Source organism: Patiria miniata, unplaced genomic scaffold (assembly GCF_015706575.1).
Source record: "Patiria miniata isolate m_02_andy unplaced genomic scaffold, ASM1570657v1 HiC_scaffold_9, whole genome shotgun sequence".
NCBI lineage: Eukaryota > Metazoa > Echinodermata > Asteroidea > Valvatida > Asterinidae > Patiria > Patiria miniata.
Genome location: NW_024037076.1, coordinates 24,852,506 through 24,878,971, shown reverse-complemented (window position 1 = coordinate 24,878,971; position 26,466 = coordinate 24,852,506). Strand labels below are relative to the sequence as shown.

Below are 26,466 nucleotides of genomic sequence, written 5' to 3'. Positions count from 1 at the left end.
AGTTTTCAAATACATCTTTACATAGGTTATAAGTCAGTGTTACACTGCTTAGATTTATACACATGAATAGTACAATAAATACTGCACAAAAATGTATAAAGTACATTTTCGTTTAAAGTGATGTACATTAATGATGTACGTCCGAATTTACGGAAATGCCCACTACATTTCCACTTTCCACATACACAAACTTTTCAGCGGTTATCCTATAATGCATGCGGCAAGAATAGCGGTCACATCTTGGAATATCCGATATATGCGGAGTGCAATATGGACTGTAGCATATAATAATTCACACTCTTGTTGCCATGGATCAACCAATCAGGATAGCTGACTCATATTTGCTTGAAGATAGTATTGGATAGAAAACAATGACAACATTATGATATATGTTGTTATACACAGTTATATCAATGCATCAAATGATGTAAAATTTGATTAGAATGTATTACTGCACAGGCACAGCACGCAGTTTTTTTTTATACTGCAAACGAATCTGCAAAAAATCATACTAGTGGATCAACACATTGCAAAGCAAAAGAAATAAAAACCGAATATACGACAAAAATCAAACAACCAATTTCTAAACAAAAGCAGAACACACCCAAATAATATATTCAAACATATTTTTAAAAAAATCTTCTAGCTTTAATTTTCCTATTTTTTAAATCCGCATTTCTTTTCAAAAAGTTTGCAATAATCGGTTGGTAGTCCACTAGTGGTTCAGGCAGGAGTCAAACTACAGTTCATCACAAGACCATACTAATTGTGTTTTAAGACAAGGTACTTTACCACCACCACGACTCGTTTATTTATATTTGAACACACTGTGCCATGTCTCCTTTACAATTTAACAATGTTAGAAAAAATAACTTTTTGTTCAAAGGGAAAGTGCATGAGCTGTGACAGCAATTGGTGTGTTTATTGTTTTTATTTTTATTGGGTTTTTTTTTTGGGGGGGGGGGGTGGTGGGGGGGGTGGGGGAGGACGGGGTGATTGGGCACAACCCAATCACCAGTTTAGAATTGTTCAAATTATCGGTGATTGGGCACAATCTAATCATTGTTTTTAAAATGCTATAGTTGTTTTCTTCTGGACTTTTAATTATCCACGACTCTTCCTCTTCATTGTGGTATAAACTTGAAACTTAGAACAAACATCAAGCACTACCATTTTTTTGGAGATTTAGGGTGGCAAGAGCATAGCTTTAAAGAGGTGCCCAGATATCCCCATCATCCTCATTGATGTTATCCTCTTCGACCTCCATGGTGAAACTCACTTCCCGGAGTTCCTCCATGTCCATCTTGGCAATCTTGTAAGGAACTAATTTCCATTCCTTAAAGCCCCGCTTATTCTTGTGTAGAGGCTGGAATATGAAGTTGGTTGGGGACAGCGCAAAAACGACGCAGTCATTGAACTTCATCTGGGAGCCCCACTTCTGGGGGCAAGTGGGCTTGCCGCACATGATCCTTTTCAGCTTCTCAATATCAGACAACTGGCAGGGCTTGTTGTGGGGCACCAGCCTGCACTGCTTAAGGAAGGCGGCATTCAGCACCACGTGGTGGTTCTTCTTGATGCAACGGAGGTCGTCCAGCGTGCAGGCGTGGCGCCTGCACTTACGGCAGATCAGACTGACATCCATCAGCTCCTTGTTGTGCTGAAGTCGGGCCAAGGCGCGCTCCCTGGCCTGGCGTTCATTGCGATTCATTTCCTGAATCTCAACAATCTGAGGGATGAATGACAGTAATGTGAACAACTCGACTCACATACACCAGGGGTGAGATTTGAAGAAAAAATCCACGAAAAAAATATTCAGCGGAGACCCAGACAAGACTGTCTTTACAGTCAATTTCCCTAAAAAAAGGTACTCCTAAAAACTGCTCATAAAAGGCCCTAAAAGAAAAAATACAATGATGAAAACTTTAGAATTATAACATATAGCACATGCTAATAAGTTTCAAGTTTGAAACAGGACTGACTAATTTACTATTTGCAGTTGTTCTGAATGACCTAAGAGTCCAATAAATGGAAAATTAATTATCCGGTTAGCATTGGTTAGCACTACATTGTGTTAATTCACTGAAATATCAATAAAACCACAGAGTGCTCAGGCAGTTTCTGGCGCTACAGTGAGTAATAATCAGGGCAATTTTGGGCGCTTCAGTGACTAAAGGGTTGAGTCCACTGTCTGCAACCAACAGCTATTTGGATGAACAAGAACTGCTTTTACAACATTTGTTTCAAAACTACTCAAGAACACTAGTCTTAAATATATAACTTCCTCATGGAAACACTGGTGTCCATAGCACATGCAGAGGAAGTATTGGGTAATATGTACCTTTTCCAGGAACGCCTTGGGGTTCATATCAAACTTTTCCTGGAGGCTATCGGTGGCTTTGTACATCATCTTTTCACGAATGCGGTTCTGGATCTCACGACTGGTCAGTGTCAGCTCTTCGGAGACGACCAAGAAGTACTTGCCGCCACGTGCCCTACTTCTTCCTAGAGACACCAGAAACAATCTAATAATGTTATCCATCTATGAATGGCAGTGAACATTACAGAAAGTTGGAGGGGGTTGGCACAGCAGATATATATGCCCCTGTAGCAGATATTTAAAAATGAGGCAGGCAAAGGAAAAATCTATTTAAACAAGTGTGTGGGAGAGGGGGAGGGGGAGTTCCCCCTTGCTGCCCCCCCCCCCCTTCTGTTGCCTATGCTTTCTTTATGTCAAAAGGTGCCAGCATGCATGTGAGTTTTGATCTTCACTTTTTAACGAGTAAATGAACGGCTTTATATACCTTGGGCCTGGACTCGTCCAATCTCATTGGAGATGTAGTTGCAGCAGATGACGACGTTACACTGTTGGATATCCAATCCCTCTTCTGCCACTGAGGTGGCCACCATCAATCTGTGCTTGCCCTCACGGAACTTATCAAGGAACTCCCCTTGCTTATTTGTCGTCATACCTGAGGATACATGTAAGGGTAAAGAAAAATGTAGTGTTGTAGTTGAGGTATTTGTGGTGGATCACAAGTCTTCAAAAGTCCAACACAAGTATGATTATCTGTGCCATGTACGGTGGTCATGATCGTTCCAACCCAGCACTGGGTGTTGGTTATGCGTATGTTGGTTTTGCCAAGCCTTAATTGCCTACTACCTACTGTGCACAGTGCTTTACAATCTTTGCCTATACTTTACAATGACGCCCCTGACTGTCCGGTAACCAGATATAGGTGCATGGGATCATGTGGGTCAGTGACAGTGCGCTAACAAGAGAGGGCGCTTTTTAGTGCTCCGTGAACGGGATACTCCGCGTACGTACGACTTCCTGAATGTGCAAAAGCTATTAGCCACTGTGTCTTCGTGTGTCTGTCAAGCTAATTCTTGCCCCAATAACTTGGTGGATCATTCAAGTACGCAGTACGTGGATGGACCAGGAACCAATCTACATGTAAGTCTCCCAACTCTCCTTTTCTGGCCGTTCAAGGGCTACTTCTGCGAAGAGCCCATATGTGAGCAAGGGGGCATTCAGCAAGAGGATTTAATTCTTAATTTGTTCTTTGATTTCTAAATTCTCAGAAAATGCACTGACCTTCGGTACCACCACTTCCGATCAGTATGCCAGCTTGAAGGCACTGGAGGCTGGGCGTTGCCTGCAGCCACGCATGCAAGGCCTTTGTGGTGGCGCGTGTCTTGCAGAAGAGAATGCCGCGGGAATCGGCTCTCCCAAGAAGGGTCTCCGTCAGGATCTTGGTCAGACGATCCAAGAGAGGATTCTGAAGGTCTCGGAGTGAACTCTCTGCAAGTGCCTTCAAACATTTCTGCTTGGCTGTGTGATGAACGAGCATGGAAATGTGTCTTAACTCTACAAACCCATGACTGATTACTTTCATGCTCCAAAAATGGCTGAATGCCACTCAGGGTAAGAGACTAAAAAAAAAGGAACAGGAAAACAGGGAAAGAATTTGACAGACATAAAAAGGTTCCAAAGAGGTTGTCAATAAATTAATCTATAGGTTTGCAAAATATTTGGCATGGAAATAAAGCCCAGGTTAGACAACGTCTTCATTGCATAATTACGACTGATGCCCAGGGTATGAACTTGCTGCCATAGTGAGAGAATTACAACAATTTTTTTTCTTCATACTTTGATCTGATGGAGGAAGCTGTAATTTCGTTTACAAATTCCTTGTGTCCAGAATTACAAAGATATGCTTGGTTTAGTTAAAGTAAATATGTTTGTGGGCGACGTGTTTACTGAAAAGAAATCGCATATTCACACTTTCGTCGTAAACATTTTCCGAGTACGAATTTCCCGTTTGAAGACTTACTTGCGCCTATGCAACGAAGTTGCTATGCGGGACATGCATGCGCATACATAAGTCTTTTTCGCTAAGGCCAACAAAAAGGCACCGGTTTCTGGTCTGCGTGCGCGTCACCGTGGCACCACGGGCCCCATTTGCAGTCATCAGCTGACATTTGAAGAAAAAACAAGTTAAAAAAAAAAATCCAAGCTCCATACCAGAAACTGAAGACTTTTTTTTGGGCCTAAAGTAGCAGAAGTTCATACCCATAGACATGGGCGTCGCGAGGGGGGGGGGGGAAAGCGGGGGGCGCTTGGCCCCCCCGGCCCCCCCCCCCTTCCCCGGGAAAAGCATCAAAAAAAGGGGGAAACAAAGAAAGAAAAAGAGGCGCAAAGACATATTGTGCTCTTAATTTAATGGGTTGGGGGGGGGAGGGCAAATATTCCTGCCAACCCTCGAAAAATGATAAATCGAGAATATGTTGGAAAAGTACAGGGATTTCGGGGGAAGAAATGTGCTTTGCCCCCCTCTAGAAAAAATCCTGGCGACGCCCATGCCCCCAGACTCTTCCGCGTGTACACAATGGAGAAGTCCAATCTGGGCTACAAACATGTTAGGGTTAGAAATTGAACAAAACAGAAGAACAGGAAACAATTTGACATACAAATGGAGGTTCTAAGAGGTTGCTTACAAATAAATTGACTGGTTCAGAAAGTAAATTCCAACCTTGTCAAAAAAAGGGTATTTTACCAGTATTGTCATTAAAATAGTGGCTTGACTATGAATTTTACTTGGTACGGGTTGTGGAACACATAGAGATGGTGAAAGTCAAAATGCTTATTTTTTTTCCATGTGGCACATAGTTTTCCAGTTCTTTTGACATTGCAAATTCTCAATTCTTCCAGCTAGCATGCAAAGGGAGTGCCTTGCTTAGGTATGCCTGCAGTGAGACCATTTCTTCCAAACTTACATTGGAAAAAGTCTACCAACTGCTGTTCATATGGACTGAAGCCCGACGTGGTTTTAAGCTCAAGGCTCTCCAGGAAGTTTTTGATGTGGTCCAGGGCGTCCTGTGTCCTTGCATCACGGTTGATGTACAGGCAGGCATTGTACTCCTGAAATCAACATTTGGTGAAAATTGTCTCCGAAACTTCATTGCCAAATTTGTTCACAAAAACTGTGTCAGCAACAGATAGTCTTTCAACCCATTATACACTTGTATTACATTTTAAACCATTGCTATGACGTCGGAACTAACGAATCTGTTCTGGTCACAAAGTGTGGATTCGGAATGAAGAATCTTAGTAAAGTGTGGATTCGGAATTAAGAGTCTACACTTTGAACATGTCGGACAATTGTTCTCCATAATGAGCAATAATATGACCGTCTGCGTGAATACTTTCCTTCCGAAATTACCAATGCATTTTCACTGTCAGATTACTAGCCTCGAAAAACTCCCTTGTAAATTACCCTAATGTCACAACTCGACACGAGATATGAAAGTCTTTTCATCTCCACTCAATGGACTGTTAATGACAATACTTCGTTCATGGTTTAAGTCGAAGAATACACTCGCAAGTGAATTCTTAAATTACGAATCCACACTTTCTCTCGTGTATTCTCCTTAACGTACTACACTACTACTTAATGGTTGAATTAATCAACAAAATTAGTGTCTCATAGTTCCAATATTTGAAATATTAAATAATTACCAACAAACTGCGTACCTTCAAGTGGTCCTTGCACGTTGCAAGTCTTGTGCCATTTTCATCATTGGCAACATGTTCGATGAAATGCTTTCCCATCTCGACAAGCCACTGCTCATAGCCCTGGGTGCCATACCTTGGTTTTGGCTGTTTAAGCCAAGTCTCACCCTCTACAATTAGGGAATAAATATGTGCTTGGCCAATTTTTAAACAAGTACGATGAAAACTAGCTTGGGGGCTGGACGCTGATAATGGCCCGAGCCGAAGGCAAGGGTTATCAGTGACCTGCAGCCGATTTCACAAAACAGTCCGTAACAAATTACACCATGGGTAGGACTTGCGCACTACGTAGCTTTACAATAAACTTATATTACCATCGATTTTACCCAACTTGTCTTAGCTGTGTAACGTTTTAAATAATTTATTATCTTGGACGAGGATAACAGCATTTGCGAGGGCTGTTTGTACGTGATTTTGTTCGGTCACAATCGTTGAATCACCTCTGCCTGCCATTTTGATAATACTTTTGTCCGATTTTCTTCGGAATTGTGCGGCAACTCTAAAAACTCTGGCATGAGTAAAATAGCCATTATTTTCCTTCAAACACAAAGTTGTGAGTATCTTGTATCAACTTTGATAAGTTGTGCAATATACAGGCTCCTTGCTGGTTTAAAGTACTTAGGTCATTTTCAGTCGCTACGCCACAGCTTACGCCATCTAAAATTAAGCAAATTAAGCCATAATTTGTTGCGCATTTCGCGGACTTTCGTGCATGTATACATTAATTGTACTATATATGAAACTGTCATGAATTTGTAATAACTGAAATGTTGCGCAGCGTGATATGTTGCGCAACTTACACAATAAATTGTTGCACAAGTGGACTTAAATACCATTACATAAAGTTTTGTTAAATCAGCTGCAGGCCCAAAAGCCAGTTTTAAACGTACTCGTTTAATACTGGCCAAGCATAATTATTCCCATTCATAAATACCTTTGGGAGAAAAAGTAAAATATAAAATTTGAAAGCAACATTTGGAAGTTTAGAAATATTTAAAATTTAGGTGTTTTTTTACCAAGTATTGTTACTTAGTTTTGACCAAACAAGACTAAGCTTGCCCAATTGCCGAAAACTTAACCAATTTGGAAAATTTATAATTTAGAATAATAATAATTTTGAAAATTCGTAATAGTCATTTAGTGACTCAGTTAGTCAGTGACTCATGTCAGTCACTCGGGGAGTCAGCCTACAACTCAGTAAATCAGTGCAACTCAATCAGTTAGTGACTTAGTCAGTCAGCCCTTTGGGTCCAGAAAAAACCTTATGACATGTTTGTCTCATAATTGTGTACAGGCGCTGTGATCTGATCACTCTGATTATACAAACCCCACCCCTGGGGCAGGCTAGCCTGTGGGAGAGGGTGAGGGAACAATTGATCCACGCACAAACACAAAGTAAATTAAGGGGATAATATAAAGAACCTTACAACTTCGATTACCTGGGATTTGTGATATCCTTGCTTCAATCTTTTCCATTATCTCTACGATCGCCTTCGCAAAACCATTATTCTTGCGCCCTGGCACCTCAAAGATATCTGAAAGCAAAATAGGTAACAAATGGGCAATTTAGTATCCAAATATAAATGTGTCCACAGCAAACAAGATCAAGCCGCCCCTGCTGTAGAGGCTGCTATAAACAAGATGTAATCAAATCCAGATGTTGGAACTTTGGCAGCGCTACCCAGGAAATTCCGTGCATACCTCAGCTCAAGCATGGGTTAGGTTGAAAATAGCAACCAATCACTGTATGCTGGAAATGTTTTGGCTCATATGTCCCAGACATTTCCAAGACCAGATTCAATTCATCTTGTTGAAAGTGACCTCTACAGCTGCAAAGACTTGACCGACGTGTGCTTGCCTAAGGAACTGGTTGTGTTACGGAATTGAACTCCAAATCCTGTCTTGGACCTAGATTATACAAACTGATGGGATGACATACCTTCCTCTGGTTTGTCCCTGATCTGTCGGAGCTCTTCCTTGTTTTGCTGATCCTGAACCGTGCAGATCTTTTCAACATCCAGGTTGGCGCACATCTTCATGATGTGGGACTCTGCCTCAGAGAGATTGCTCGCCTTGCCTACGCCCATGGAGGCAGTCAGCCCAAGAACCTGGCATGAAATAAGACTGAAAATTAAAAAAAAAATAAAGATACATTTGGCTGTGCCTTTATGGGTATAGTTCAGGTACCCAAAGATCGTCAAGGCTTGGTATCAGGATATCTACTGAAGATAGAGGCCAGAGAGGCCTGGTGGGTCTGTAATCTGTGTGAGGATGAAAATGGTAACGACCACTTAATGTTCAAGTATCGACATTCAGTCAAGTTTTTCCCTAAGTGTAAAACAAGTTTCAAGAGCAACTTCCTTATTAAGCAAGAAAAAAACACTGATCAAATTCTGGAGTTGGATAAATATGCTCACGCACCTCCACAAATATCATAATTTCAGCCTGCAAATATTAATTTAATTGAAAAACTATATTGTCATTTTCTGCAAAGAAATGCAATTGTTACCTGAGGTCTATGAGTCTGAGGCGAAGACAGCTTAATATCACAATACTGTGACATTATTTTGTTGTACGGTGCACCTTTCTGCGAAAAAAATTAAAAAAAACAACTTGAATGATCATTGCTTTGTTGACTTGCAACCATCCTCTTTCTGGTAATTTTAAATTTTCAAACAAAATCTTGCATATATATCTAAGCATCAAATTATGCAAACTGAATGCAATTCACCTGGCAGTGGTGACACTCGTCAAACACTAGCAGGCCAATCTTGGAGAGCTCCAAGCGCTCGTTATCGTCCTTAACTCCCTGCAGAGCGTTGACCAAGATCTGAGCCGTCATGACTAGGACGTCATGCTCGTCCAGCAGATCAACCAGCGAGCCAGGGTTGCTCGTCTCACCGCTCAGACCCATGATGCTGTTGTCACTCATGAAGAGCTGAATGACTTGGAGATGTTGGTCGACCAGCAGAACCTACAACAATATCAGTGACTTTGTTACATATGATTATATTAAGGGAATAAATGTTTCCTCTGTACATCTACTACTGCCATATGAGTTGGTATGAACCATAAAAACCGTAGCAACTGAAGTACTCACATTATTGACAAGAAAGACTACTTTGTTGGACCCATCTTTTATAACTTGCGGAGGATTACCAAAGCGCGGCCCGACACCACTCTCCCTGTCCAGAAAGGCTTGCACCAACCGAGCAGCTACATATGTCTTGCCAGAGTTAGTAGGGGCCACAACCAGAGAATTTGTGCCTTGCAGAGACGCTGCAACCAGCTCCTCTTGGTAACCTCTCAGCCTGAGCAGTTTGGGCTCACCATCTAAAGAGTCATCCTCCGGTGTATCACGATCAGAGCTGCGGATGAGCTCCCCCGGTTTCAGGGCACAGGCACCGGATGCTGACGGCTCATCAAATCCACTAGTATTCTCTGCAGGGGTGCCACTCTGAAACATGTTTGGGTCATCAACGATGGCTCCTGTGCATGTGCTTGAGGCACCACAGCAGTTGTCATCCATTTCACCATCTTGAGAGAGATTATTGGTACCATACGTGTTCGGGAAACAAAGATAAATTTGTTAGCAAAACATTAGAACTCTGAGTATTTGCAAACATTTCTCTCACCCTAAACTAAGGCTCTTACCATGCAAATTAAATCAATCTAAAATTTTAATTAATCATTAAACTGACCTTTCAAAAATCATGCATATATGCAGTGAGCAAAAAACAAATAACGCATGTTCCCAAATTGGAACTGGCGATGTTCCCCGGTGTTCCGACTTATGAGACCTTCCCTGACAAATATGCCTTTGTCATGGTTCATTTCAATAGCTTGTGACATGGAGACAAGAGTAATTGTGATGGACTTGTGAAAAGAGATCACGATAGCTTCTCACCTGCAAACGTAGAGCAGCAAAACAGTTTAGACAGTTTCTGAGCGAGATTTCCATGTCCCGTCTCTCTCAGCCCCTTCATCAGTTGGCCAACAACTACTTTGCCCTTCTTACAAATTATTCCAAGAAGAAAAACAGCACCCCTAGTGTCTCCGAAGTTATGGGTTGTCTGCCTGATGCTTTCTTTTTCCTCTGTGTTCAGGCAGCGGAGGTAGGGCAGCATGCTTGCAGGATCAATTTGGTTGAGTTGTTCGTGGAAGGCCTGTATCAGATGCTTTAGTAAATCTAGGGCCTCGCTGTCTACATCTGCTCTGTCCTCAATGGCATCAGCAATGAAGGCACTCCCTTATATAAGGAAAAAACAGGAGGAAACTGTTGCTTCTGTTGACAAAATTTCTTTAAGTCCATGAGGAAATATTTCAAGACAAAAAAATCCATTTCTGAAAGATTACATTGACACAATTAGACACCCACCCCCAGCATTGAACTACGGTACCCTCCGCTCAAAAGTAACAAGATAAGGGAGATACAACTACTCTAGAAAGCCATTACCAATCTACATAATGCTCACCTTTACTTCTCAGGCATTCAATAAAAGCAGTGTATGTTCCTTTTCTGTTCAGTCTGGCCAGGCGGTCCAGGAGCACATTGACAGGAGATGCCTCCCGAAGAAGTTGCTCTGTATGCCCCATAGTTTCTATAAAGGAGAGGGCATTCAATACTTTTACAGAATTTGTTGAAGTAATTGTATTACTATTTCAGCCTTTCTATTTCCGCTTTAGTCCAAGTAACTCTAATTCTACCTCCATGCTTTGACCCTAGTCCGAGTAACTAGGACTCTACGAATCGCATTTTTTATCATTTGGACATGGTCTGGTGATACTACTATCGCCCGACCATGCATCCAAATGTTAAAAAAAGCGATTCATACTCGTAGAGTCCTATAGTTACTCTGACTACTTTGACCCTTGCTTTTTTTAACAGTCGGACATGATCGATAAGTGGCCATGGGCGTCACCAGGATTTTTTTCCAGCTGGGGGCAAAGCAATTTTTTTCCCCAAATTCCTTAACTTTTTCATTGTATTCTCAATTTATCATTTTTTTCTCAGCGTGAACTGCAGGGGAGCATTTGCCCTACCCCCCCCCCCCCCCCCCAATCAACTTAACAGCATTATGGCTTCGCACCTCTTGTTCCTGTTTTGGGGGTTTTGTTTTTCGTTTTCCGGGGGGGGGGGGGGGGGGGGGGGGGCAAGCGCCCCTCTTGCCGCCCCCACCCCTCGCGACGCTCATGTAAGAGGGGTCAGATTAGCCCCACTAGTAGTGTGGCCGCGGTATGCTGCGCTGAACCTCTGCGCAGCATACCGCGGCCACATGTCACACTAGTGGGGATGTTGTGCCCATTCTTGAAAATCACGCATTCTCGAGAATGGGCGCGCATTCTTAAGAATGAGCGCCCATTCTTAAGAACGAGCACGCGTTCTTAAGAATGAGCGCTCATTCTTAAGATTGGGTGGGAATATCACGTGCACAATTTATGAATTTTGCCCAATCTTAACAAACATTGCACGACATAATTATGTTAAATGAATTGTATAGCGGTTAAAAGGGAAACAATTCATATAAAGAGGAAAGAAAATGTTCGTATAACTACGATAATTTGAATCATATTAAACCTGTTATTATTGCTTTTTCCTGCCTACTTATGGGAAGTTTTGTAATAACGGAGGACTGGGAACTAGTCTGGGAAGTGCTTTGTTTAGGCTAGACAAGTACAAGTCCCTGTATGTATCATATGCATGCCACGAAAAAAAAACGATGTCCAGAAGCTGCCAAAATTGCTCTTTTGACTAGATAGAATCCAGCTCTGCGACGTTATGGTGGGGTGTGAACAATAAATTGGTGGCAATTTAAATGGTAAATAGCATTAGCACTATGGGATGTCGCAGTATTCATTCTCATTCTTCACATTCTTCATTCTTACGTCCCCCCCCCCCTCTTTTATTATCCCAAAAATCTGAATTCTTTCTTATTTATTCTTATTTTTTTCCCCGGTCCCCTCCCCCAATACGCGTATACTTTTCATATCCACTCTACTTTTCAGCGCCTTGCGTTGCAACAGTATAATTATTAAGAATCAGTGAACGAGGATTCAGCTAGACTTGCCAAGCGCAGCCGGTGCTCGGCATCGACAAGACCGTTATCTTGTCGCGCATTCTCAAGAATGTGCGCTCAATCTGGAAGAGTAATTTTTTGCCAAGATTGAGCAAGGATCCAGTTGCACATTCTCAAGAATGTGCATACCCATTCTCGAGAATGCGTGATTTTCAAGAATGGGCACAACAGGGCTAGGGTCAGATTTGCTTGGACTATTGCCGCATATCATTATCCATTAAGGTAAATATCTTAGTCTTACCGTGATTAAGGCCATTCTTGCTGTACAGCAGAGACAAAAACTCGGACGTCAAATTGAGATTTTCCACCACAAACGGTCTGAAAACATCCGTAATTATCTTCAACTTTATGTCTCCGTACTCGTCCGCAAAACAGTCAGCTTGAGCCATGGTCTACAATTTGCGCTTGTATCTTCGCTTTTTCTCCGTCGACAAATTTGCAGATCAATTTCAACGAAAGACTTAAAAATCTAAGCGAGGGAAAACAGGACCCATGACTCTTCCTCTAGTGTCAAGTGCTACATGACCTATTTTGTGTGGTCGTCACTTGGCTTGGTTTTTTACGATTTTATCAACGTCAGGGGATTCCCCTAGTGAGAAATCGCCAGCTGTCAGCCAATCACGAAATGCCCTGTACATTCTTGCCAATTAATACCGACGGCTGTTTACGCTTAACCTTGCACCAAAAAGGGCCTGCTTTTCTTGTTCAACGTGTTTGCATAACCAATTTTATAGCGATACATGTATATTGAAACCTCTTAATCACTTGAAATTGATCACAGAAGCAAACAAGAATGACAATACAAGGAGCCAAGCGCCCGTTTAATGCTTAAATCGTCCACTGTTGAATCGTCTTCGACATGAAATAGTACCCATTTCTACACGAGATTCTAGTTTAAAGGGAAAGTCCCCAGTTCTTATTCACCCTAACACCCAATAATGGCCATCCCCTTCGCTTCCGAAATGTTCGCGTAAATTCCCCAATATTGAAAATACTCAGTGGATGACAAGCTTTGAACTGATGGGTGTCTCAAACACCTTTGAGAGTTGCGAGTATTTTAAATAATTTTTGGAAGTATCACTGAGGTCTATGCGAGTCAATTCACCCTTGAGAGCAGCCATTTTCCACCGTCCGTACGCCATTTACAGTTCATGCATTAACGAGTTCGTAATCTATTTCGGCTCTTTCCAGTGTCCGGTCAATTCCATCTCGTCGTCATCCTCCCGTCTTGCGGCTCGGATCAGACCGTCCAGGAACACGCATGCATCGACTTCCTGCTCCAGGGCTCCCATCTGAGTCTCCAAGCTGCGCATCTTGGTTGCCATGGTAACCAAGGATTGATTTTCCGCCTTCACCTGATTGGTTAAGAGTTGCAAGGATGCAGCCAGATCAGGCTGGTGTTGGTTTTGCGGCACCTCGCTGTGGTTTGGGGCCGTTGAATTTGAAGCCATGGCCTGGGTACTTTTATTGGTTTCAAACGAGCTGAATTTGTTTCGGTGTACAGGACTTTTCTTTTTTATCACAAGTCTACCATCACATTTCAGCAGAATATTATTGTTCGTACCTATACGGGAAAAGATAAAGAAATGGGTGTAAATATTATGATTTGTAAATTGTTTTTGGTATTCTAAAGATGCGTATATACTGAAATCGGGTGCAGGGATATTAGCTAAAGATGCTCAGTATAGCTACACTTTGCATGCAGAAAGATTTTGAAAATGATTCTATATTTTGTTATTTCATGAATTTTGCTGCTTTTGTGGACAAAAACAAACAAAGACGAATTCAAATTCAATGCTAATTTTCTAGCAGTTAAGCTTTCGATGATGCAATACCGAACAAACAAACCAGGCAAAGAGTTTATTTCGAGTTTCGAATTATAGCACACAGTAGTATACGGAAGGTTGCGTTGGACGACGGATGATTCTCAGGCTAACCCCGCCCCTCATTTAAAATTGCTTTTTAATGTTTGTATATATGAACGTATATCTCTAAATCTGAAATAGTCTAAAAATACAACATTTGAATTTATCAAAGCTCTATTTTTTCCAGCCTTACCTTAGAAGCTATCCTAAGTATGTATAGGCCTAAGCCGATTGAAAGTGCGCGGTATCATCAAACTTGGAACTTTGAAAGAAATGCGTGGCGCGTCAAATTCGCTTGACCGCGCGAAACACTGCCAGGGAACAAAAATCTCCAAAAACACCCGAAGGAAAGGGAAACCCCAGAATCAAGAAGTAAAATTGTTAAGTTTGAACAAATGACTGACTTAAATCTATCCCTATGCTTCAATGCACAATGTAGTAAAAAAAAATCATTTTATATCCCCTTAAACCGCAAGGACGCCCTCTAGGCTGCAGCATAACAAGCGCGCGCCGCGGGAGGTTCGCACACGAACAACCGCGCCGTTCGTTGACACTTGTGGTTACTAGGGCGGTAACCAAGGGACGCTGACCCAATGTGCCACCCAACGCACGAGGTATGCAGTGCATTGTGTGTCAATGTGATTCATTTCCACACGTATATCAAAATCACTGTTGTGATTATTCCGACAAGGCGACTCTCACACAAAAATGGGCAGTAATCTGCCCGTTTTGCCCACCAAGTTGTCTTAGTTTTTAGAACTTTAGAAGTAGTTTTCGGGACATCATGTAAACTTTTCGAGCTTTGGCTATTTGACGCCAAGCAACTCAAAAACAAATTTAGAAATTAGTTTCGAAAAAAAAATCAGCTGTTCAACAGGTTCGTTCAACACGTCCAGAATGGCGACAATGACAGAGGTTCAGCCGACGGAGGGTGAGTAAACTTCACAGTTTTTTAACAGTCAACAATGATCTCGGGATATTAAAGTTAAACAAAAATAGAAAGATCTGTATAATCTTAGTTAGAACGTCTTAGTTATACACTGAAATTTTATAAAACAATAAATAGAATTTAAACGAATCAGACATTTCACATTAGGCCCTAATTCATGTTCCGGGTGTTGGGTGGGGGTGGGGCAACCCCAAGTGTTTCGTTGACCCAAGAAATGAATGTTCTTGATAGCCTTATAATATTCGTGGGGGGAAAATGGGGAACCAGCCACCCCTTTACAACCAGACATTATTTTCCCAGTTTTCTGTCTTTGTTAAAAAAATCTAAACAAATAGGTTTAGGCCTATGTGGAAACAATTTAAAAAAACACAGAGTAAGACTTTTTTTAATATACAGTTAGCCAAACGTTAACATTTGAGTCTTAACTGCAACATTCCATAATATTACCTTATTTAACTTAGATATTTAGAAAACTATTGAGATAATTTTTTAATTCAACTGAAACAGCTTAAAATTCAAGTTTTAATCATAAAAGTTTACCTTCTTTTCATTACTCAACACCATTTTCTGTACGAAAAATAAGACCTGAACCCAAAGAAACAGTTTAAGTTTGGAGGAAATCTTGCTCATTCAGCTTACAAGTTGAAGTAGCCTTACAAGTAAAATACAGCATAGCCTTAGGAAAATAAAAAGCACACTCCTGAAAACTTTGATTCAAGTTTGACCTATGAAAATTGTTGAAGCAAAAACCGAAAGTTTATCCAAGGCCTAAGGATACAACTTACAAACTTTTATGGAAAAGAAAACATTGCTGTGTGTGGAATTGAAACTGGAGCCTGGCAGGTAATTTACAGGGATGGAGCGCCAAGTAAAATTTTGTGATTTGGGGGTTAATTCTTCATGACCTTACATCGTTTGTTATAGCTTGGGAATAGCCTGTGTTTATGCATTCCTCTCATTAACAATGTACCAATATCCCTAGAGATATCAGGTATCCAGGGCTGGGATCAACTGCCTCGCCTTAGCGCATTCTGATTAGTCTAAATTTGTGTGGCAAATACTGCAAGGATTTTAAATAAACAAAATATCCTCGCATACACCACCAAGAGAACCAGCTAGACTGGCCTTCGAGTATCTACTAAATTGATTTTAGCCCCAGGCAGGAATCTTCTAGAATATGCACAGGTGTAGATTTAAGAAAGTTTTTATCCATATAAACAACTGGAGTTTCTTCATTTTTATCTTTCTGTTTGGTTTCTACATGCCATAAGTATCAGTTCGTTAAGCAGCTTAGAAGAGATTATTTTCAGCGGAGGATTAACGACCTCCCTCTTCCTGATCCGCGTGTGGTATTGAGGAATCCTTGATCTGTTTGTGTGCGTGTGACGCTCTTCTTTGCTCGCAGATAACAACCGAATCAGAATGACAATGGTCAGTGTTGGTAGTTGGGCAGCTTCGCTTCAGTGATTATGGAAGTTGCGTCAGTGGGTGCATCTGTAGCCTTCAGGGGGGTTTGTGCAGAATTCTGAAGCGGCTTTGTGGACCCTTATTGACAAAACACGGCTTGGTGCGAGGCTTAAGAATGTCGACTCCACCTCTCACTGAGATGGTGAATAGTGCAGAACTAAAGCCTACCCAAGTTGCCTTTTCTTACTATTCTTGGAAACAATTAGCTATAATGATGTTATTTGAATTTCTGAGGGAGTGATGAGCTCGTTACTGTTGATGAATTCTTGTTCAGTGAAAAACAAAATTCGAAACATAATGGCTTTAATGAAGAGGACTTCATTTAATGTTTAGTTGAATTTCTGAGGAAATAATAAGTCAATTCCTGGCAACAGAAAACTTGTTCACTGAAAAACAAGAAATACTACAAAGGGTTTTAATGAAGAAGACATCATTTGATGACATTTGAATTCCAAGAATACAACAAATTCACTTCTGATCATTGGTAGTTTTGTTCATTAAAAAAACAAGAAAGTATGTATGCCCAATCACAGCACTTTTAAAAACAAGCTTTGGTTTAATTTTTGTGCATTTTCTCAGACAAACCTGGGTTTTGTGCAACGACTTCATTCTACCAAAATGGTAGCTTATTATTGTCTGTTGCAGTTTAAACTTTAATCAGCATTTTTATACAAAGTTTACATTATTGAGTTAACTTTTTCTTGAGGAAAACACATTGGAAATAAAAACTAAAAAAGTCTTCAAATTTAAGACTCTATTTACATTTTGCTACAGCAAATACCTGAGATATCTGAGATTTTCTTTTGGGGGTATTTTTTTTTTATTCACAAAATAAAATATCTGCTGACACTAAACAATTAAACATATTTCCATTTTCATTTCTGATTTGTAACATTTATTTCCTCTTAGAAATGATTTACAAAGTATGAAACTAAAAAAACCGAAAAACCAGTTGAGGTGGCCTAGCCTCAAGTTTATCAACGTTATGCAGTACTGCATACGGTACTTGAAGTTTATAGACTCTCAAAACTCAGTGGCAATGACAGAGAGATTGCTACACAGGTAGCTAAATGGAGCGTCAAATGCTACAATTTGATTAATCGGGCCCTCAGGGCTCAGCAGTGGGGGCCTGCATGGCTTTTGTTCAACACCAGCGATTGTGTTTTCTATCAGTCCTGTGCACAGGGGGTTTTGTTTGCCCTCTGATCGGCTATAAAGCGTAGGACAGTGTAGACGACATCTTCATTGGCTGTACAGTTGAATGCATCTTTTGTCTGGATCCTAGCAACTTTTATCTTATAGGTTAAAGATGATAAACGCTGGCAGTGTTAGTGTTACGTATGGTATTAAAGTACTGCGGTTAGAAACGATAGTGATATCGTTTGGTATAGGGTCGGTCAATCTGTGTACTGAATGGTAGACATTTGGATTCGTTTTTTTAGGGGGAGGGGGCATGGCCCCCATTGCCCCCCCCCCCTTCCCCCCCCCCCCCCCCCTGGATCCACCCTTGAACTCTATAAACTTTACATTTTTTATGCGTTATATATGTAAACACCAATCCAGTCTAAATTGTTCCATGATTTTGGGGCTTTGCAAGTCATTAAAGGGAATGTACAACATTTGCTTTTGCTGCAATTTTCAGAAATAAATGGATTTGGAGGATTAGTATGTTATAGAAAATATTGTTAAACTGACTTGCTTCACGTTTTGGGTTCGGAGATGCTAGAAAATCCAATAAATCCAACCATGTTCTTGTAGTCTGGAACTAGTTGGGCTTCTAATACTAAATTATGCAAGACAAAATTACTTCGAAAATGTTTGGATGAGGTGAAAAGGAGATTCTCTTGAAATGCTTTGAAGAAGACAATAACCTTCTTAAACTTCATTTTGAATTCAAGAAAAAAGCCAGTGGCCAGACAATCTGTACAGAACTAAAGGCTAAATCTCCCGATACTCCATTTTCTTTTTGACATAACTGGTACAGTCAAACCCTGATAAGAAGAGTACTGTTAATACAACATCCAGCTTATAATGTTAGGCCCCGAGTCTTTGTTTTTCTTTGTTTTCCATTACTGATAATACAAGGTACCTGTTATAACAAGGTAATTTGTAAAGTCCCAAGGACCTTGTTATTAAGGTGTTCGACTGTATCTTTTTAACCCTAACTCCCCAGCCTAATTTACTAGGAACCATACCCATTCTGGCAAATTCCAACACCCACATGGGAAATTGCCACACACACACTGTTGGACTTAGTTTCTGGAGGTATGCCAACCCCAGTGTAAAAGACCATCAGTTTAGGGGTACTGTACCTATACCAACAGATTTAAACAAAACCTGCTGTTGAACTTCGATGGGTCGAGTTCGGATAGGGTTAATTCAACCATGATTCAACCATCCAAGTCTCCTAGGGCTGGTTGATCCTTCTCTGGTTGCTTCACACTTTTAAAGTTTAAAATAAATTAAGGCAAAAGTTACAAGAACAGTGGTTGGCTGAAACTGACCCCACCCATGTACATGAGCTGTTGTTGAAGGAAGGGGAAGATTATGTGTGTTACTGTGTTAAGAGGTTGAGGATTTGAGTCAATAAACCATCCCCAGTTGGTAGAGAGCAAATATTGAACATTAGATTACACAGAGCTGGCATGGCCATTTGCAAATAAATGGTCCCAAATAACAAGGTTGTCAAGAAGCGCTCCACTTAAGCATCCATCTACGACTAGCCCAAATTATTTGGCTCTGGCTTGAAATTACACATACATGTACACCTATAGATTGATTGTTATTGCTAGCAATAGCTGAGTAATTCGGATGCGGCTATAGTTGCTGGCCAATAGAGGGCAGTCTCCAGATTCAAGACTTTGGTTCCATTAAGTTTGTGTGTGAGGAAAGAGAATTCATTTGCTGGACTTTCTTGTTATGGGAACAAATTGAATGTTTTTTTGTGTTAAAGAACAACCAAAATTTAAAATCAATGTTCCTTTTTTCAAACTAAACAGAAATTAAAGTAAATCAAAGAATTGAGTTTACTTTCTGTATTTTATCTTGTCAATATCCAACAGCGAAACACGCCAGTAACAGGATTGAATTTAAACATGGAAACAACACATTTTGGCCCAAATTTGCTACGGAACTGATTTCTGTCAATGACCAATGTGGAGAAAAAAAAAACAAATTGAAAAAAAATAAAGGAAATTTTTAAAAAGTAATATTAAAAAGTGCATGCATGACCATCAAGAATCATGAATTCTAGCTATCCGAAGTTTTATTAAAAGTTTTATTGTTCTTAATAAAAGTTCATGATATAACCTGTGTGAGAAGGCTTCGTTAGGATAAGACAGCACGTCATTGTACCTCTTTGTTGCTAAGATGATTGTTTGGAGATGCAAGATGCATACTGCTCATCCATTCACTGTTGATGTTTTAAAAGAAAGTTTCGCTCGGAAACTGTCAAGAATTTTACACCTTTAAGTGTTCTTTTGTCTATGTGACAGCAGATCAATTAGGGAAACAATTCATATTTATTCAGTCTAATGACATATCTTGGATAACGACTGCAAAGTTTGTACAGAGCTTTTTCCAATATCCTCCTGAGTATTTGCGGCGCCCGTGTTTCTCAATAACCCATTATTTATGACGGGCCGGGGTCTTACACTGTAACAACACTACTAATCAATACGGTCCATTCAAAGAGCTCGTGTAATATTGATGAAACAATACACGGAAGAGGAGTGCGAACGGGAATGGGGCATTGTGTGATGACGCCCCCGAGGCAATCTATATTGACTCTCCAGCCAGTACTAGGCAACAGGATTTTTCCCGCACGAAACAGAAGGAAAATGGCATCGGGGCCGGACTCCAAAAAAAAGCAGTTTTGAAGACAGTGGACTGGCTTTTTTCTTTTGAAATGAGATGCTTGAGAAGGTGTAGAGGTTTCTTGCAGCTATCAAGTTTTCAGAGTTATTCAGCTCTGCCGATGGAAGAAGCAGTTCTGTATTGATTTTCCTGCCACCACTACCAGTTCGGACGACGTAGTTTATGTGCATGCAGTCTTTTGTCCAAGATGGCTCTACGTTCGGGTTCTGTGGCCATTGCAATGGCCACTCAGCAATACAAGCCAAAGCGGAGAAAGAGAAAGAAGACGAAATCGCCCTCGTCGACACCGTCATCGTCAGCATCGACACCAACATCTCAGACTCGTCTCAAGCTGCCAAAGATCAAGGGTGCAACTCCGGCTCCGACCAAAAAATCCAAAGGTTCTCAGTCTGCGTTTTTGCCAGCAGTTTCTGATTGGAATCTGTTGGACTTTGTTTAAGGAATGATGAGGCTCTGAATAATCAAGTATTTTGTTTTGGATCTTGTGGACTTCAAGAAATAATGTGGCTCTCAATAGAGTATTTTGTTCGGGATCAAATTTACATGAACATGGATCCCAGAAATGACCTCCAAAATAGCCTGATCTTTGTTGAATAACATTGAAATTGATTTTATTTTATTTTCCCCCAGGTACATCAGGTAACCCGTATCAAGACCTGAGGGGCAGGTGTGTTTAAAATTATTCATTTTTGTGGGTGTTTTTTTTTTTGGGGGGGGGGAGGGGTTGTGTTTTTTTTGGGGGGGGGAGGGGGAGGATTGGCTAATGGGATGAACTGCTTAATTTTGTGTTTTAATCTTTTCTTTTGTGTAACTATTTAATATTGCTTGATGAGATTTGGTTAAAACACAGAGAGGAAAGTTCAAAAACATCCTGAGAAAATTGGTCTTTAATTTCTCCTTTTCTTTTCCTTTTTAGAGAGCGGTGTGTCTATTTAGCAACTCCCAAATCATCCAAGGCTATATGGCTAACAAGTTTGGGGTAAGTATTGTAACAATAATATAAAAAAAAAATTCTACAAAAAAATCAGTATCTATTCAGACTCACAATATGCGTACATATTGAGGAATAGACCAGCAGGGTTCGATTTTAGCCGTAGCCCGCTAGCCAAATGCTAGTCAAAACAGCGGCAGGCTAGTCAAACTATTCCTTAAGTAGCCCGGCTGGAGAGTAAAAAATTATTGGGCTACGGCAAAGATGAAAGGACAGGAAAAAATAAATAATTAAAATCAGAAAGCAAACCTGTGTTATCAATATGTGTCTAATTTTATCAACTGTTTTAGGGGTTAAATTATTAGATCGGTTTATTAAAACACTGACAAATGTTCGTTTTACACGTATGCACATTGTTGGTTATGAGACACTCTATAAAAGAAAAACATGTGGGCTAGTGAAAATGTCCGTGGGCTAGTTAAGAGTCTGTTTCAGTAGCCTGGCTGGCTAGTGAAAGCAAAGGTAGAACCCTGTAGACCAGACCACTCTAATAAATATTTGGTTACTTTTTTTCTTGAGTAGCTTTCTTGAACATGACACATCCAATGCTTATTTCTTTAACCTTTCAGGCCTAAGTTGGTATGGGGGAACCAGGAGACAATACTGCCCATCAGCAAGGCAGCCATGCAGACGGAGGCGTCGCCTCGCATCGGCCAGCTGGCCGAACCCAAGAAAAACTTCCGCAGTCTCGGTGACGGAATCAAGTAAGTAATGATTGTCACTGTGACCTATGACATGAAATCAGTTACTGGGGTGACAGTTTGGGTTGGTCTGTATGGTTCAGGTCAGTTTATCTGTTCGCTGTCGTGCCCTTTCACCCTAATCACTCCCAGAAGAAAGAAAAAAAGGAAGTACATGTATCTAAACAGTATGCCCTAGCCTGGCGAAAGATACACACTGCTCGTACACCCTTGGCAGTGAAGGGGTCAATACAACTATACAACTGAAAGTGGATAAATGTTTCTCATGACAGTGTGATAATGGTACAGTAATTTGACGACAGATCTTTTTAAGAACTGAAAAAAAAAAGCAAGAGGGTTAACTATGTTGTACACGTCTGTCATCATTAAGCCTATAGCCCTCAACATCCCATTACGAACTTGATAGTGCTACTCCATGTATGCTTACTTGTATGCAATGAGTGCTGTTTTTACTGTAATCAGAATTTGACTGATCTATTTCTTTTGCTGTACTGTCAGTTGCAACTTGTAAATTTGTTCACCATGACAATTCAAGCTTTGGATTGATAGAGAATTGACAGCAGTTGGGGAGAATTGTTTACATTTTGGTCTTTTCAATGGTGTTTTCTCTCTTTTTTTGGGAGGGGGATATGAGTACTTAAATGTATACTCGCTTGCTTAAGTGCCTTGCTTATTCATCTGTTTGGTACCTTAGCTTGTGTCCAAATCACTTGGCTACCACCAGGAAGTGCCTGCTGCTGCTAGCCAGTGGCTTCCATAGGACACGGTTTTGATCTGATTTATGTGATTTTGTTTCCCCCATAGACGAATCCATGTCTATAGCTGTGGTCGTAACTCGGTGATATGGGACGTCAGCCCGATAGCAATGAAAGCCGAGTCGTCCCAGCGAGTCACGGAGTTGTCGAGATTCAAGGTGCCTCCTCCGGCTTACATAGAGGACAGGTAAAATCTTATCATTAAGTTACACTTTCTTTTGGAATTACGACACTTTGTAATAAACAATACGGGGGCTTGGCTAATATAGCTGACATGGGGGTCAGGAAAGGTAAGCCACTTCGTACTTTTTGTCTTACAAGTATTTTCAGATTTTTGTCCCAAAAGACAGTTTCATCTCTGCACCTGACAAAAACTTGTAATCTCATTTGTCAGTGTGCACAGTTTGATTGACAGTCAGGAAGGTAACTTTGTGTCATTGTGACCGTTAACCAAATCCACTGTTTTTTTACGACGTACGAAACCTATTGCCTTGTCTTTCCGACAGAATAAATCACGCGCTAAGCTGCGGCCGAGAATCACCCATCTGGCGTGTGAGTGACGCAGCCAAGCGGGCCAGGGACAAGCACAGTCTGGAGGCACTGGCCAGGGCAAAGACACCTCACAGAGACTACCAACCACCTAGAGAGGTCAGGAAACTAGACTTCTCTTAGGGTCATTTGTCAATACCTGGGTCCATTTCCAGCTTCAACTCTGGGCATAAGATGTCTGCATCTGTGACTGATTTTGGATTCTGACTCAATTGAGAGACCATAATTATGCTGTGATACAAAGCAAATGTTATGGAGTGTGCTCATCAGGTTTGATTATTACAGGTTATGTAATGATCCCAAGGCTACAGAACGAAGCTGGAATGAAGCCCATATTTAAAAATTGCCTGGATCTTCCAGGTCATTCAGAACAAAGAGACTTTGACTAGCATTGTACAGGTATGGCGTCTTTTGAGTGACACAAATTCCATCATGAGTAATCAAAACCCAACTCCCTGTCCAGTAACACAGTTATTTGTACAGAATGCATTTCGTCACTGGTCTTCTATTATTTATTGCCCAACAGATTGAGACGGTTGTTAGTGACAACGCAAAGAAAGCCATTGCCTCTTCGAGAATAGACAGTCTAGCCAGACCCAAGAGCAGACCAGAAGGACCATTCAGGGATTCCAAGTGGCCAGTAAGTTTTCTTTGTAAACCTAGTAAACAAACTTGTAACATGCAAGATTCTTTCAACTCAATGTTTAGGTTCAAAAATGGAGTTCTTGTTTAACCAGTTTGTGCCGAAGGCTGTATAAAGACGCAAAAGTTTTGCGGTATTCGGAATGGATGACAGATAAACACGCAAAGAGCGAGGCCGGAAATATATGTCAGCTAGCCAGGCAGGAAATATGAGTGTGCTGCCCGAGGGTGACGGCTTCAGCACGCCGGGCTTGAGATCGAGTGAAAAGTAATCCCGTGCCTCGTTCTGTTCTTGTCGAAATAATCCCGGCGTGAACTGGTTAATAAATATTACTCAGGAGCTGACCAACTTCTAGGGGCTAGTTTTTGTAAAGTTCAAAAAATATCTTTATTACGGTTTTAACCTGTGAATCACTTGCTCTTCTTTTTTTTCAACTCTTCGCAGGTATCAGACTTAGCTCGCAATGCCGCAGCTACGCCCCGCCAGCTGGAGCTGGCCAAACCAAAAGGTCTGGTGGACGGCTACCAGCCCGAACGCGGCGTCCAGTGGGACGTCAGCCGGGCCTCGCGACGCACCGTGGCCACCACCCGCACCGTGGACCTGTCTCGGCCCATCATGCGCGCTACAATGGACCACGTGCAGTTCAACCCCGACGCGTTCATTGTCAGCGAGGCCGCCAAGAGGGGGCGCTGTCCGCCGCGCATCGAGGAGCTGGCTCAGCCCACCACGAGGAGTTAAAAGGGAAAGGTGTATGCAATACTTCAGCCCAGCAGATGACATTATGGCCAGTAGCGTGATCAAAATAGAATGGAATTTTTTTGGTGGTTCCTGCTCCATCAATATAAGGTTTAAGAGATAAAAAAGGTTTTGAATATTTTACAACAATATAAAGTCAATTTTCTCAAGATGGTGTTTTTGAGCATTTTTCTAAAAACTGAAAGAATGTTCAGAAATTGAAAGAACATTGTCATTTTTCTGAACACTGAGAGCATATTTAGAAATTGAAAGAATTTTCTCAGAAACCTTGTGCTATGTTTTTTAAACAAATATTTAAAATTAAAAAATGACAAACAGTTCATTCCTGATTTTGATGAAGTAGGTCATAATTTCTATTACTACATTTTTATAAACAAAATATGTATTCATGCCTCTTTCCAGAAGTCAATCAAAACTGTGAACACCTCAGACAAGCCAATGGCAAAGTGAATCTCGTGCAGTGTAACTAATTTCAACTATCCTTATAACTACCGAAATCCACAATTTTCTGCTCGATCTGTGTGTTGCATACACAATCTTCTTCTCTCCTTGTTTTGCCCAGTTTTGTCAGAAAGTGTTTTATTAAATACAACTGGATTTTGTTTTATCTGAATTTCGGAAAGAAAATTCTATTAACTTTTCTTATATCAAAACAGGGTTTTAAGTCATTGGCCCTTAAAAACCTGGAACGGTTGGAAAAAACCTGATTTTATCAATATTCTATATAATCATGGTAATGCTGATTAGCAATGGTTTAATTTTTTCTCCATTTAAATAATACGCAATGTTTTCTACAACTGTGCATTTATCGTTTCATTTTTTTAATGTGCGTTTTCAAGCGGCCACATATCATAAAACTGAACATGTGTGCTATGTGTTTGTTTTGTGCAACAAAAAAACTAGTTGTTTTAAACACTTTTCAGTTGGCCTACTATTTACGCAAGTGTTACAAAGTTTTTGTAACTTATAAAAATTACTGCCTTGAAAAACTACTTTTTAGCTTTTCTGATAAGAAAAAATTAGCACAACACACTGTGGCACTACTTTTATATTTTCCACAATTTATTATGATTGCATTGTAATGTTATCAGCTATCATTTTGTGCTTGTAAAAAGTAACACTTATAAAATACTGATTTTTTTTTTAATGCAACTAACCTTTTACCTCACTGTTTGAATGAACACTGGCATCAACCCAATGCTCCTCCCACAGTTTTTGATTGGTCAAAAGTCTGGATGGCTTATCAGTGTTAACCAATCACTGGGAATGAAAACAAGCCCCACCCACTCTACAATGAATAATCATAAGTGAATAAAGTTAATGCAAATCACTGAACACGGTAATGTATTCTGCGCACGAAGACTTTTGTAAATACTTTGCATGATTGCTACAATCTATTACGTTGCTCCGTGTAATTATCCAATGACACTATATTAACCATTATATGTTTTGTTCTCACTGCAATAAATACCTCTTGTATATTGATCAAACGATGGATGTGTGGCAGCTGTAGTCATTTGAACAAGTATCTTTACAGTTTTCTTAATATGCAGTCACGTCCGCTAGGAATGAACGATGTTTCAATTCAATTTTGGTTAGTGTATACATTTATATTATTCTTTCATTGAAAAAAAAAGAAAAAAAAAGAAATACTGACTAAATACACATTCATAAATACCTAAGACAGTTTACCCATTCCTATTGGTCGAGAGCCCGTTACATGGCTGGTCTTCAACAAATAATGACATGGCTAGCAGGTCTTAA

General features: G+C 40.6%; 2 protein-coding genes across 3 annotated transcripts; one reads left to right on the top strand and one right to left on the bottom strand.

Moving 5' to 3' along the window:
* Positions 1-1,085: 1,085 nt before the first annotated feature.
* LOC119720554 (probable ATP-dependent RNA helicase DHX58) lies at positions 1,086-12,727 on the bottom strand. Its single transcript, XM_038190264.1, has 14 exons — positions 12,392-12,727; positions 10,549-10,674; positions 9,981-10,322; positions 9,174-9,610; positions 8,805-9,047; positions 8,583-8,660; positions 8,013-8,181; positions 7,513-7,608; positions 6,035-6,183; positions 5,278-5,422; positions 3,596-3,832; positions 2,802-2,969; positions 2,339-2,502; positions 1,086-1,726 (listed from the first exon to the last, which is right to left on the bottom strand). Exons 1-14 carry the CDS (start codon positions 12,537-12,539, stop codon positions 1,208-1,210), a joined length of 3,021 nt encoding a protein of 1,006 aa, XP_038046192.1. The 5' UTR covers positions 12,540-12,727; the 3' UTR covers positions 1,086-1,207.
* A 1,827-nt stretch (positions 12,728-14,554) lies between these two features.
* Positions 14,555-26,195, top strand: LOC119720048 (testicular haploid expressed gene protein-like). 2 transcript variants are annotated; one of them, XM_038189560.1, is made up of 8 exons: positions 14,555-14,946; positions 20,938-20,974; positions 21,224-21,286; positions 21,868-22,002; positions 22,804-22,941; positions 23,261-23,402; positions 23,830-23,943; positions 24,391-26,195. In XM_038189560.1, the coding sequence occupies exons 1-8, from the start codon at positions 14,913-14,915 to the stop codon at positions 24,682-24,684; spliced, it is 957 nt and encodes a 318-aa protein (XP_038045488.1). In that variant the 5' UTR covers positions 14,555-14,912; the 3' UTR covers positions 24,685-26,195. The 2 variants fall into 2 exon arrangements, with proteins under 2 accessions (XP_038045488.1, XP_038045486.1); XM_038189558.1 differs by lacking the exon at positions 14,555-14,946 and adding an exon at positions 20,212-20,687.
* The last annotated feature ends 271 nt before the right edge of the window (positions 26,196-26,466 follow it).